Source organism: Miniopterus schreibersii (assembly GCF_964146895.1).
Source record: "Miniopterus schreibersii genome assembly, chromosome: 5".
NCBI classification, from domain to species: Eukaryota; Metazoa; Chordata; class Mammalia; order Chiroptera; family Miniopteridae; genus Miniopterus; species Miniopterus schreibersii.
In genome coordinates this window covers 7,942,974-7,956,940 of record NC_138106.1, presented here as the reverse complement: position 1 = coordinate 7,956,940, position 13,967 = coordinate 7,942,974, and the positions used below count along the sequence as shown (strand labels likewise).

The 13,967-nt window shown below is 49.5% G+C and overlaps 1 protein-coding gene across 5 annotated transcripts in view; it reads left to right on the top strand.

The window, feature by feature from the left end:
- The window catches only part of CHAF1B (chromatin assembly factor 1 subunit B), a 371,302-nt gene that overhangs the window by 15,659 nt on the left and 341,676 nt on the right, over window positions 1-13,967 (top strand). For 3 of the 5 annotated variants that reach the window (XM_081138887.1, XM_081138890.1, XM_081138888.1), the window contains 2 exons: window positions 1,081-1,172; window positions 1,724-5,310. In XM_081138887.1, the coding sequence (XP_080995013.1) occupies window positions 1,081-1,172; window positions 1,724-1,803 (172 nt within the window). In that variant the 3' untranslated portion in view covers window positions 1,804-5,310. Of the gene's footprint in view, window positions 1-1,080; window positions 1,173-1,723; window positions 5,312-13,967 lie in introns of those variants that run through there. The other 2 variants (XR_013998912.1, XM_081138889.1) reach the window with 2 other exon arrangements.

The following is a 13,967-nucleotide window of genomic DNA, read 5'->3' as shown; positions in this document are numbered from 1 at the left end:
GCAGATGTTCCCTACTGCTGCTGTAGACAGAGGTGCCAGCGCTGCCCTCTAACCCTCTGTCCCCAGCAGCTGCTGCCCCCAGGTTTCCTCCCTGGATGGCAGGGAAGTTACCCCCCTCCCCCGCAGGCTCAGTCTGCTGCCTTCTCCACCAGTCCCCACCTCCTGAACTAGACAGACTGTCCCGGGGGTTGACAGGGTGGGAGGGGGGCGGGTGATAGAAGATGCTAGAAGCACTGTGTGTGTCTCTCTGCTGTGCTCACATGACTCCGTTGTCAGATCCGCAACATGGGTTCAGCTATTTGTGAGAGACTTCTTTCTGCAGACTAGCAATGCTTTGTTTTTTTCCTATTTTTTCTAGGTGGAGGAAGGGAGTGGAAAGGTGTTCTTTGAAATATTTTTAGTATTTACGTTTTCCCCTCTTAATGTCTTGCAAGCTTCTTGCAGTTGTAATTTTTGAAAAAGTAATAGTTGTTGAAAATTAAGATTGTGGCCCTGGCCAGTGTGGCTCAGTTGGTTGGAGCATCGTCCCAAACACCAAAAGGTGGCGGGTTCAATTCCTAGTCAGGGCACGTGTTCAGGTTGCAGTTCCCACCCTGACTGGGGCGCGTGCAGGAGGCGACCATTTGATGCTTCTCTCTCACGTCGATATTCCTGTCTCTCTCTCGCTCCCTTTCTCTCTCTAAAATCAATTTTAAAAATTAGAAAAAAATTAAAGAAAGAAAATGAGGATTGTGGATTTTAAAAAGAATTACCTGTGTTTCGGAGCTTTCCAGAGTAGGAAGCATGTCCGAGAGCAGGGTGTTCAGCATAGCTCTGGTGATTAACCAGACTCAGACTTTGGAACTCTCAGATGACGGCTTATGGGTTGACTCTCATAACTGTGATGGTTTAACTTAGTCCATGAACATAAGCCTTAGTTACTAAACAGGTGGGTGCATCAGCTGTATATTTAATGTCTTGTGTGAGATGATCAGCTGCAAATTTCAGATGTTTCCTTCGGGTAGCTTTGAAATGTGGTGTCAGACAAACAATTCCCACGACGTGAATTCACCATGTACCCCTTTTTGTTCTTTTAATCAGGAGAGTAAATTTAATGCCCTTAAAGACAGACACTCCAAGTTCCACACCAGGCACTGTGGTTTCCACCCCTTGCACGGACGGAATTCAGTCAGGTAAGTGATCCTGGTACTGGTTTCATTCCTTAAAGGTAGAATATCTTCTTTTGTTCTTTTGGAAATTAACATCCACTAGTTTGAAGTCCGTTCTGAGAAAGCAGGGATGCACCTTACTAGACCACCATCCAGACTCACTGGCCACCTGTCTGTTCTCAGTGGGGAGACCACCTTCCCAGAAGCAGTCAGGTGAACTAGATGTCAGGAGGCGCTGCAACTGCTTCTCAGCCTCGGTGCCGCTCACATTTTGGACTGGATCGGTCTCTGTTGTGGGGCTGTCCTGTGATTATGGGTGTTCATTAGCATCCTTGGATGTTGTACCCTTTCCCCCCCATGACATTCTAAAATATCCCCAGCATTGGCCACTCTCCCTTGGGAGGCAACGTCACCTCTGGTTGGGAACCATTGGTGTAGATCCTTTTGCTTCTAGGCACATAGGACCTGGCGCAGGCAGCTTAATTCCTTGTCTGGGCGCACAATTTATTTTATTAACATCAGCTCTAAAACTTAAGTCTTCACTTACTGGCCAGCCTTGTTTGTTAATGTTTCAGAGACACCCGGAGACCCTCAGGGCAGTCCCCCGGAGCTAAAGCGGCCCAGACCTGGGGAGAACAAGGACAGTGAGCAGTGACTGAGCCCTGGAGGAGACCCATCTTGTGCTTGAGGGCTGCCACGCCTGGGGACTCCTGTGCGCACCGGGAAGGGGCCTGTGCTGAAGACCCCAGACCGGGGCGTCAGACGCTCATAATCTGATTTCTGTAACAAGATGCACATGGACCGGTTTTCCTCCAGCAATAGGTTTGCGCTTGTGTTGAGGATACAGTTTACCCCGGAGATGTGGACATTTCAGTAGAGCTGGACCAGCTGAACAGTGTCTGGTGTGAAAATCCGTCAGGCCTCTCCTGCGATACTTCTGTGGAAGTGCAGGCACCTCATGGTGGACCCTCCGAAAGCTGGGGCTGGAAAGGGGTTTGTGAAGGTTTATTCTGTCAGATTCTGGAGTGTGAATGGTTATTAGATTTAGCTTCTAAATAGTTGACTAATTTTTGGAAGTTTGTTACATTTGCTTTCTGACTTTAAAGGTAATAATGTCCATTCTAAAAAGTTAGTAAACTAGAGTGAAGGAGGAAAGAACAGGGTGGGGGTAGGAACCCCGTCATCTCACCCCAGAGGGAGCCCTTGTTACTGTTTTGGCATATTTCCCTCTTCACATTTTTATTTTTCTTTTTAAGGAAAGGGTTGAGATTTTACTTTAGATACAGTTTGGTATCCAAATACATTCACTTTTTAGATTGAGTTTTCAAAGCAAGAAAAAGTAACTTAGCAATTTACGCCCACGCCTCTGCTTTTCGAGGACCCTGGGAGGGTGACGACAGTCAGGGATTGTTGCTGCAGGAGGCACAGGGTGAGGTGACCCAGAGGCGGCCAGTGTGGCAGCTGGTGGAGCCCCTGTTTAGGAGCTGGCACTGAGAAGAGATGTCACAGTGGGATGTGAATCAGTGCTTGATGCCTGTCACTTTGGCTTAGTGAACACGAGCCACGCAGATGGGAGTGCTACACCCAGGGCCTCCTTCCCGGTCGGACAGGCGTCGGCACGAGCATGAGCGACGGCCAGGAGCTGCCCGCCAAGCCCCTGCCTGGGGACAGGAGGAGACTAACTCGTCAGCAGCCACAGAGGAAAGAACTGGGGGAAAGCATCGCTTCTTTGCTTAATCCACAAACTCGCCTCCCTTTTAGACGGGAAGCTGGCAAACAGGGTCATTTCAGTGCGGAGACCTGGAAGGTGGACGCCTGCAGAGCTGTCACCACGCAGGTGTGGGTCACATTTGGCGTGGAGGTGTTTTAAACTGCCAGTCATGTCTGTTTTGACCGGTGGTTCTCAGCGTTAGCTGTGCATTGAAATTACTCGAAGAGCCGACCAAAATATTGACGCCTGGGTCCCCTGCAGAGGGTCTGGTCTGATCGGCCTGGGGCTCGGTCTGAACGTCAGGGTCCTTTCAAGCCCCTCGGGTGATTCTGACGTGGCCAAGTTGGGAAATCAAGGGAAAAGGCCTTCCGTGGAAATGGTCTCTTCTGGTACATGCTTTGCCCCGAAAGCTCTCGCTTATTCTGCGCTTCCTCCCTGACTGAGGGGGAAGCTCCCTCACCAGGGCCCCAGGCTGGAGGGTGGCGTGTGGGAGACGCTTCCAGCTCCTCAGGGGAGAAGGGTTGTTTTCAGCTTCTCGAAACTGGAGTGACGTGTGTTTGAGGTCGTCCCTGTGCAGGCGGGACTGGCCATGGGCACTCACATCTGCATTCGACGGTGCTGTGGACCCTTCTTACTGAAATAGTGCCCAGGCCCGGGCTCTGAACACTTCCAGTGGGGGAGCAGAGGGAGGGTGGGTGGCCCACCCCTCACGAGCCTGGGGTCTGGGGGCTCCCACAGCTTCCCTTTTTGTGTTATTTTGCTGTATTTCATTCTCTGCTCCCTCTCACCCGGTGTATGTGTGTGTTTGTCCATCTGTCTCTATCTTAGGACGGCTAGACCTTGAACAAATTACTTCATCTGAAGAAGTTTGATTACAGCTCCAAAAACTTGGACTTCACCTGTTTCACAGGGGAGGGGTTAGAGGACAGAAATGAGAGATGGGGTTAAGTGGGTGCAGGTAAGCCCGATCCCACTTCCCCCTACGCACACACGTGCATGTGCATTCTTGTGGCCACTAGGCGTCACTGTCCTCACTGCATCTGCTCAGTAGTAGGGCCTCCTCGGCTTAAAGGCTCTGCAGGCCGCTCAGCCCCTCCTCCCAGTGGTCCCTGTCCCTCTCAGGCTTGTTCAAGTGGCCTTGGACATTGGTTTCAGCCCCTGGTGGCCACACCTAGAGGGGAGCATTGTTCAACAAATTGGGTGGGCTTCAGCACCTGAAGTCTGGCCTTTGTCAGCACTGACATGGTCAGCAGAGAGAAAAAGACTAACCTGGATCCCCTGTAGAAGTCCTGCTTTTTCAAGTTTTGGCTCTGAGAGACCTGTGAAGCAACAAGTACTGTCCCTTTAAAAGCTGTGGCGACAAATGCTTAGTGATGATATGGAGTTGATACCACCCTCTCTTAATACAACAACTTGGTGTCTCTCATATTACCTGAGAAAGGCACTGCAAGTGTAACCTGTCTTTGAAATAACTCGGGATCTCTCCACTCCTGGCGAGCACCCTCAGCAGGTCTGAGAACTGTGTGCTTGGGAGGATGTCTGCCGAGGTCAGCGCTCCAGGCCTGCCCGTCTCCTGCAGCCCCCTCTTCCCTCCCTGCCTCCCAGCCACCGGCACCCATTACCTGTGGGGCTTACAAACAAAATCAACCCAACTCACGTCTAGGCTTTGTTCAGGCCCTGTAATCAGCTACGGGTGAGGGAGACACCCAGCCAGGCCCGTGCACTTAACAAAACAAACATTCGTGGGCAGTCAGCACTGAACTACTGGTTGGCAAGGCATGAAATCTGGAAGATACACCGGTGACGGGCTGTTAAAATGCTTTGCTTTTACTGATTTCGTGGGCAATACCTATATTCAGCTACCCAAGAGGGGGCTAAATCTTGAAGAAAACTTCGCCACTCAGCTCCATTGTGACTCTGCTCCCACCTAAAGTTATAGGAATGAGGAGATGCTGTCCTTTTGAAGCCAGTCCCACAGTAGTTCCACGCTGGTTATAGGGAAGCGATGAATTTCAGTTCCTCATGGGGCGAGTACTCGAGTAAGCCGCTAGGGGCGACATCACCAGCCCTTGACGCCACTGTCAAATGTACTAACTAATTTTTAATGGAAGGATTTTTAACCCCATGGTTATGAAAGTAGTATATTATCTATTTGCAATACACTTCATCTTTATTCCTTTCTATATAATTAAATGCTACTTTGTCATTCCAATGAGTTATATACTGAATCAGAGCACTCCATGAGAATGTCACATGCATATAGCTAGGTATAAAAGGTGTTCATGTTGCTCAGCCGACGTGGCTCAGCGGTTGAGCATTGACCTATAATCCAGGAGATCGAGGTTCAGTTCCCAGTCAGGGCACATGTCTGGGTTGCGGGCTCGATCTCCAGTGGGGGTGTGTGCAGGAGGCAGCCGATCAATGACTCATCACTGATGTTTCTCTCCCTCTCCCTCTCTGAAATCAATAAATATATTTTTTTTAAAAATAAAAATAAAAGATGTTCATGTTAAATGTAGTCAAAAGTACAATGAATTTGAAGAAGCTAACCTCAAAAAAAGGTTTATAAGCCAAAAAAAGTCCTAATGACATTTTTCTGCATATTAGCAACAAGTATATCTGCTATGCCTCACAACTATACAAAGATATACACTAAGGTTCTTTGCAATATTTTGAGATGGGAAGGCTGGGAATCATTAAGTGTCTACCAATAGGTTAAATTACAGTAGAACTATACAGTGGGCTGTTACACTGCTGTTAGCTGGACCTGTGTGGACCGCTGTGGACGCAGCCTGGAGGATGGGGTGTGGAAGAGATAGCAGTTAGGAGCGACTGCAATAGTCCAGGCAGAGGGTGGACCAGGGCCAGACCACCAGCACGTGGGAGCTGAGGGGCCCGCACACCTGAGTGTTTTGGAGGTCAAGATGACAACTACAGTGAGGCGGTCAGGAGGAAAAAACTAGTTATCAAGATAAATAAGTCTGGGGATGTACAGCATGGTGACCAGAGTTAACTACTGAATTGTTTATTTGAAAGTTGCTAAGAGAGGAGATCTTAAAAGTCCTTATCACAAGAAAAATAGTTAACATCCATTAGCACACATAGTTTCTTAACTTATGGTGGCAATCATTCCATAATCCATATTCAAGTCATGTACACCTAAAATCAATATAGTGTCATATGTGAGTTAAATCAAACGGGAAAAAGATGACAACTGCAGTGATTCTGACTCATTGTAGCTGCTGAGGGGAGATCCCAGCACTCCATTGTTGGGAGGGTCTTATGAGTTTGTGTTTCAGAGCAGAAGCACCCAGTCTGGTGGGATGGCTCATGTCTGCCCCATTTCCCTGAACCCAGGAGGAGGGGGGACTGAGGCCCACGTTCCCTGAACAAGGGACAGATGCCAAATTTGCTTCCAGGAAGACAGAGACCCCGGGGCTGGGCTCTTCCACCCACAGTTCTGCTCATATAACCCACCTCCTAATGCAGGGATACTGTGCATCACGGCTTCACCTCACTCCACCTCTGCTTGAAGCCTTCCAGGGATGGGGAGCTCACCACTTTGTGGGGACGACTGCTCCATTGCCACTTAGCCTAGGTGGCCAGTTCTCCCATCAGTGGCATCAGGCCAGCTCTGGCTGTGTCCTCTGAGCCACACCAAGGGCTCGCACCCCCTTTCCAGCATTTCAGATAATATCACCTCCCCGTTTGGGGCTTTCTCTTCCAGGCTAAACATGCTGCAGGAAGAGTGGGGCCTCCTAACTGTGAGCTGCCAAACCACTGCCCTGCCCTGGGTGGTACACCGGCTTCACAGCGGAGGAAATGACAGCCTCATGGAGCAGCCTGGCCCAAGTGACAAAACCAGGTCTGTCTGCTCGGCTCCGGTGAGTCACTGGTTATTTTTACTTCTAAGGCCAGAGCTTCGGCCTCACTGGGAGCTCCTGTTTCCTGGCCGATGAAGTGGATGGAAGAAACACAACCTGGCAGCCTGTCCAAAATGCAAGACCCAGGTGGGCGTTGGGGGGAAGCCGACTGCGAGCTCAGTGGTGGGAGGCGAGGGAAGGCAGAAGCCATCTCTGTGCTCTCCTGCCACCGGGCCCTGCACGGCCTTTGCCTTGGTTGGTTTCTGTGCTTATCCATCCAGCAGCAAAGGGAATCCTACAACATTTTCCGATGCAACATGGGGTTGTCTATGAGCCAAACGAGGTGAGAAGACGGACCTTAGAGCCTTGGCGAGACCCCTGCAACCCCCCTTGGAGCGGAAAGTTGGTTTCTCTGGGGAAGCGCTTTTCCATCTGTCTGTGCTCAGCCCCGAGACGCTCAGAAGTCAGGGCTGGTCCCTCACGGGTCTCCTGTCCCTGGATGTGCCCACGGCCAGCCTCAGTGCTGGTACAATGTGCAGTGGAGGCCCTGGGGCGAGCTCCGTGGAGCCCAGAATGTTCCGTGGAGGACAAGGGGACACGGCTCTCAATACCTTTTCACGCGCTTACTGGCCGTCTGCTTAATCTCTCCCATTTTTAAATCCCCAGTGCATAACATAAAGTCTGGTTACTCAATAAACACACTTTGATTTGTGAATGGATGGAAACCCCTGGTCTTGAACTTCCCAGGGGCCTTCGTTAAGTGTTGATGGTACTTGGGGAATGTGACAGAAGCCCCATCCGGTCCCTTCTCAGTGCGGTAGAACGAACACTGGAGTCCTTGCCCCGGCCGCGTGGGCAGCTCCTGCACTCCCCTCCGATTGGCTTCTTATCATTTCTCTCTCGCTTGTCATCGAGTGACCTTGGTACAGATTGTCCAGACTGCGACATTTTTGAGAGAGACATTGAGATAACAGGCCTCACCTGGGACCGTCCCAGCACATCAGCCTGGTCATCACACTTGGGCCACGTTGGCCTCCCGTCTGCCCTTGAACATTAGCCCTTTGCCCGCACAGGGCCTTTGCACAGGCTGTTTCCTGTGCCTGGAGGCCCTTCCCCTGCTTGTCTCCGGGCTGGCTCTGCTGGCTTTCAGGCCTTGGCTTCACTCTGGCCTCTCTCTCGCTGAGACCTGTTATCATCCTCTCACCCTGCTCCACGCTCATTTTCTTCACAGCTTTGATCACAGTTTATGCTTATAAATTCATTTGCTTTTTACTTGCTTACTCTAGACTATAAGTATTTCCCTTTTAATTGAAAAAAAAACAGAACCAGCATGTTTCATGGTGCCTGACGAAAGCTAGACAACAGTAAATAGCTGCCACGTGAATGAATTGCCCATTAAGGTAAGGAAGGCGCTGTCGTGGAACCCGACAGGTGACAGCTGGGAAGGAACAGAAACTTGGCAGGAGATGCATATTCTGTGGGGAGTGAGCTCACGAGCTGGAAAACATCAACCCTACAAGGAACACTTTTCTCTCAAACTGCCCTTTAGCCAAAGGATTTGTTGGAATCATTGCAAATGATTGTAAATATTGGTCATTTCTCTCTGAAAGCTGTTATGAAAATGGCTTCTTAATAGTCACCACTCACTTGTCCACCTGCCTACTCACCGACCATCGCCCACCATGTACCCACCCCCTACTCCAACCAACACCCACCACCTGCCCACCGTAGGACCACCACCCACCCTCCTAGTCATCACCTGCACCCTCCACGCTCCCATCCACTTGCCACCACCCTACCCGCTGACCCATCCTCACCGGCACCCACCCTTCACCCACCCATCCCTGCTGCCGGGGCTTGCTCTTGTGCCCCTGTTGGCTCTGATGTTCTGGAGGGAGCAGTAGTTGGCTTGGGGAAGTGCCCGTTTGAGTCACCCTAAGATAAAGGTTATAGACAGTCAAAACACGGAGGAGACTGCTGAGGTTTCCCTGCAGACCTCACAGATTTGGGGGTGAGGAAGGCCCTGGCCCAGCCGCAGCCTTGCCTCTTCCAGCTGTGGATCTGTCTGTACCCCAGTGACTCTGAGCCTGCACATCTCCACCCTCGGAGAGATGACGTCTTACAGGCCCTTGGAGCTGCTCCCTGCACCCGCCTCCCTTCTTTCCTTGCCCCCAGGATGAAACAGAAAGTGTTTGGAGCCGCACAGTGTTGAGAGAGTTGGTGGGGACTTCAGAGGAAACCTGAACCCTGCAGCTTAATGTCCACTGAGCCAGGAGTTACTGTTACCAGCGTCCAGCCCTAGACTTGGGACCCTGCCGGGCAAAAGCACAGCCTCAGAGGGGACACGATGCTGCTTCCCGGAGACCTCCCCCGCCTCACACCACAAGCAGACTGTGGAGAGCGCCTGGCAGGGGGTGAACAGGGTGATTTTCTCTGTGTCTTAACATAAAGATGACTGCATCTGTTGAATAAGTCACACCAGTGCCATCTGGGGTTTTAACTTGCACTGGCTTATCTTATCCCTGCATAGCTGCTTCTGGAAGAGTCCATGTCAAGTGGGTGCCAAAGCCCTGGTTCAGGAGAGCGAGGTTTCCAAGACCCAGCACCGTGGTTTGAGGGCCTGACAAGTCCGGTGAGAGAGGGTGCCCGAGAACAGCCCCCCCACCCCCCCGAGGCCTCTCAGCGGCTCACCAGCACCTTCTAGGCTGTCTGCTGAGGCCCTGCCGCATCAGGGCGTATCCTGCACAGAGCCGGGCCGCTCAATTGGTTCCTCTGGCCACAAAAACTCAGGCTGTTTCCCAAATTCAAAAGCACACCTCAGAAGAGGGATTGCTTGATCGACTCCCTGGCAGTACATTTCCTTCCCGCCACCAGCGTGTCCCCCGGATCCCGCTGCAGACTCGACCTTTCACAGACTCATTTATTTAGTCCGTGTAGAAGAAAAGGTACTTCTGGAGATAAAAAGTAGGGTAAAGAGAGGAAATAGCAGTAAGAACCGAAGGTGGTGACCAGCGTGTGCCAATGAAACGGCTGTTTGAAAGGTTTTTCTTTCGCTGCCATATAACAAGTCCAAAGGGTTGCAAGAGACCCCTGCGCCCAGCAGCAGTGCTAATGCTGGTGGAAAACGTATTTTACAAGTGGGCCTACGCACAGTGACATTCTGAAACACGAACACTGCAGCCGGGGTCAGGAGGTGCCTGCTGTGCATGTTTATGAGCCGCATAACCAGTTACAGTAGGGGTCTCCTGCTCACGTCTGTGATCGGCTCCCCATTTTCCAGCCTGGGGATCAGAGGTGATGTCAACTGTTGGAGGGTCGGGACAGCTCTTAGATTTATGAATTTATGAATTTTCTCTTTTCATTTAAAAATCACTCCATGGCAGCCCAGCTAGTGTGGCTCAGTGGGTTGAGCATCGTGCCATGCACCAGGAGGCTGGTGGTTCAACTCCTGGTCAGGACACACGCCTGGGTTGAGGGCTGGATCCCCAGTAGGGGGCGTGCAGGAGGCAGCGGATAGATGTTTCTCATCAATGCTTCTATATCTCTCTCCCTCTCCTCTCTTCCTCTCTCTGAAGTCAATTAAAAAAAAAATTTTTTTTAATCACTTCATCGCAGACCAGCACCCAGGCAGATTAAGGAAACAGGAGAGGATCCCCTTTGGCATCTATAAGTCTGTTTACAGCTGGTTTTCAATTTAGGGGGGGGCAGAAGCCAGATATGGGATGCAGTAAGTAACATGGGATCTTCTAATATCGGTCTTCTGAACAAAAGATAACTGATCAAGTAAACTTCAAATTGTGGCTTAAAAAGAAGGAACCTCACTATATATATAGTGAAGTGAATACCAGTTAGATAGTTGAAGGGTTTAAACATAAAAATCAGCTACATTATGTATGCTGTCTCATGTTCACAACGTGGCTGCACACCTCCAGCATTACATCTGTGTTCCAGATATTGATTTAAAAAAATCAGTTAAAATAACTTCCTTGGAGCCTTAGCAACTTCCACCTATATTTAAGCGACCCACATCTAGCTGTAAGGGAGGCTAGGAAATAAAAATTTCTTTATCTGAACACGTTGCTACCCCCAAACAAAACTGTAGTTCTGTTAGTAAGAAAAAACAGCAGAAAGAATAACAAACACACAGTAGTATCGTCTGCCCAGTGTTTTACTGAATAATCATTGTAAGAAGAGACAAGCAAGAATGACACCCAGGTTCTAGGACCAAGGGACTGAGAAATCGATGAGACCGTTTTCTGAGATGAGGGAATCTTGGGTTGGGCGTCAACAGTTCTTGAGCCATGTGTCAGTGTCTCTGGATCTATTTAGTTCACCAGATTCTTTTGTTCATTAGCTTCTTCTTAAAGAAGACCCTTCAACATTTCCTGTAGTGTTGGTCTGGTGGTGATGAACTCCTTTAGCTTTTTCTTATCTGTGAAGCTCTTTATTTGACCTTCAGTTCTAAATGATAGCTTTGCTGGGTAGAGCAGTCTTGGTTGTAGTTCCATGTTTTTCATCACTTTGAATATTTCTTGCCATTCCCTTCTGGCCTGCAAAGTTTCTGTTGAGAAATTAGCTGACAGTCATATGGGTGCTCCTTTGTAGGTAACTAATTGCTTTTCTCTTGCTGCTTTTAAGATTCTCTCATTGTCTTTAATCTTTGACATTTTAATTATGATGTGTCTTGCTGTGGGCCTCTTTGGGTTCTTCTTGTTTGGGACCCTCTGTGCTTCCTGGACTTGTAAGTCTATTTCTTTCCCCAGGCAAGGGAAATTTTCTGTAATTATATTTCAAATAGGTTTTCAATTTCTTGGTCTCTTTCTTCCCCTACTGGCACCCCAATAATACGAATGTTGGGCCTCTTGAAGTTGTTCCAGAGGCTTCTTATACTATTTTCATATTTCTGGATTCTTTTTTCTTTTTGCTCTTCTGGTTGGGTGTTTTTTGTTTCCTCATGTTCCAAATTGCTGATTTGATTCTCAGCGTCCTCTACTCTACTGTTGATTCCATGTAAATTAGTCTTCATTTCAGTTCCTGTAGCCTTCATTTCAAATTGGTACTTTATTATGTTATTGATTTTCTCAGTTATTTCCTTAATAGTCTGCTTAAACATTCTTATAAACAAAATTCTGAACTCTGTATCTATTAGCTTGCTTGGATCTATTTCATTTAGTTCCTCTTCTAGAGATTTCTTCTGTTCTTTCCTTTATGACATGTTTTTTTGCCTCCCCATTTTGGCTGCTTCCAGGTGTTTGTTTCTATGTATTAGGTAGAGCTGCTGTGTCTCCTGGAATTCGTAGAGTGGCTTTGTGTAGTAGGTGTCCTGTAGGGTCCAGTGGCTCAGCCTCCCGAGTCACCTGAGCTGGGCCTTCTAGGTGCTCCCCTGTGTGGGCTGTGTGCACTGTCCTGTTGTAGTTGAGCCTTGGTTGCTGTTGGCATCCCTGGGAGGAACTGACCCCCAGGCCAATCACCTGTGAGGACCAGCTACAACTACAGCCAAAGAGCTGCTGTACTGGAGACACCCCTATGGAGCAGGATTTACTTCAGTGGAGCTTTGGTGTTCACCAAATGCACCCCTTGAGTGTCACTCGTGGATGTGGTAGGGTTGTAATCCAGTGTGGTCAAGTCTGACCACCAGGTGCACTGTCTCTGGGGCCTCCCGGGAGGTGCAAAGTCAGCCTCTGCCGGTGCCTTGCCAGGGGCCACCCAGCATGAGCTCCACAGCAAACCGTAGTTTGCTGCTACTTGTGCTGGGCTTGGAGGTGCCCAGGAGAGGCCAAGCTATGAGCCAATGCAGCTGCCGCTGGTGGCAGGCCTGGGGCTGCTTCTCAAGCAGTATGGGGCCCACTGCTGCTTGTCTGAGAGATTTTAGGAAAGTCCTAAGCATGGGGCTCGAGAGGCCACTTGCACAGAAAAGTCCCTGGGAATGGCCCAGATGAGCTGCAGGTGGGGAGGGGCGGGGCCTCCGGGAATCACGGGGCGGGGCCAAAGGTGAGTCAGGTGCTGGGGACTCAAATATGGTGCCTGCCTGCCGGCTGTGTGTGGGAGGACTCGCCACAGGAGCCATGGCCTCCGCCAGCCCTTCTGCCTGGGAGGAAGCTGCCCCTCCAGCTCTCGCCCGGATCTCAGGCAGGTTAGTTCCTCCCCGAGTGTCCCGGCTCCTTTCAGGCTGCTCCCGGCGCTGGGCTCAGAGGGAGCGTCCGAGTGAGTCCGTGCCGGGCCCTTTAGAGGAGCTGCTGGGGCTCCCGCAGCCTCGGTGACCCTCAGCGACAGTCCCCGCTGGTTTCACAGCCCGGAGTTGTGGGGACGTCTCTTCCCAGCCCTGGGACCCTGGGCTGGGGGCCTGATGTGGGGCTGGGACCCCCTCGCTCCCCCGGGAAACCCCCACCGCCGAGATTCCCTCCTGGGTTTACCCCGCAGCACAGGGTGTGGGCCCAGCCGCGTCTCCGAGTCAGCCCCCATCCGCCCGCGTCTCGGCCCCTCCTCCTGCTCTGATGCTCCCTCAGGTCCCTGGTTGTGGGGCTTCTGTGCAGCCAGGTGTCAGGAGGCTCTGAGTGACGGTGGTTCTGTGTTTTAGTTGTGATTCTGATGCTATCATCAGTTCTTCTGTCTTTCTCCTCCTTGTTTTCTTTAAGTTTTGTGTTAGTTTGTCTACTTTTCCCCTTAGAGTGCTTGGTTAGTTTTTGCAGAAAGCATTTAAGGATATGACTATTATTTTGCTTTCAGCTTTGACCCTATCCCATGGGTCTGATATATAATATCCTCATTATTGTAATTTCCTAGATAGGCTGCTGTTCCAGTTTGATTTCCTCTTTGAAACAAGAAAAAAACAGAGGTTTTATTTTCATTTCCAATAGGTTGAGTATTAATATTTTTTTCCTTGCTTCAACTTTATTATTTTTAGTTTTATTAAAGCTTTAGAAATTGGTTTCTATTTCACTTCTTGGAATTTATTGAGGTTTCCCTTGTGATCTAATATATTATAAAATTGTATAAGTCTTCTTTGTTTTTGAAAAGAGAGTGTACTGTGTTTTGTCTTTTTTCAGGACACAGAATTAGATATATGTGTATAAGATCAACCTTGTTTATTCTAGATCTGTTTTTTGTTTTCTTGTCTTACTTGATAGGGACTGAAAGAAGTGAATTAAAATACCTTACTATTAATGTGCTTCTGCCATTTTACCCAGTTCATGAGAGATTTTTTTTTATTGTACATTATAAAATTTGTGATGACCCTTGTATATA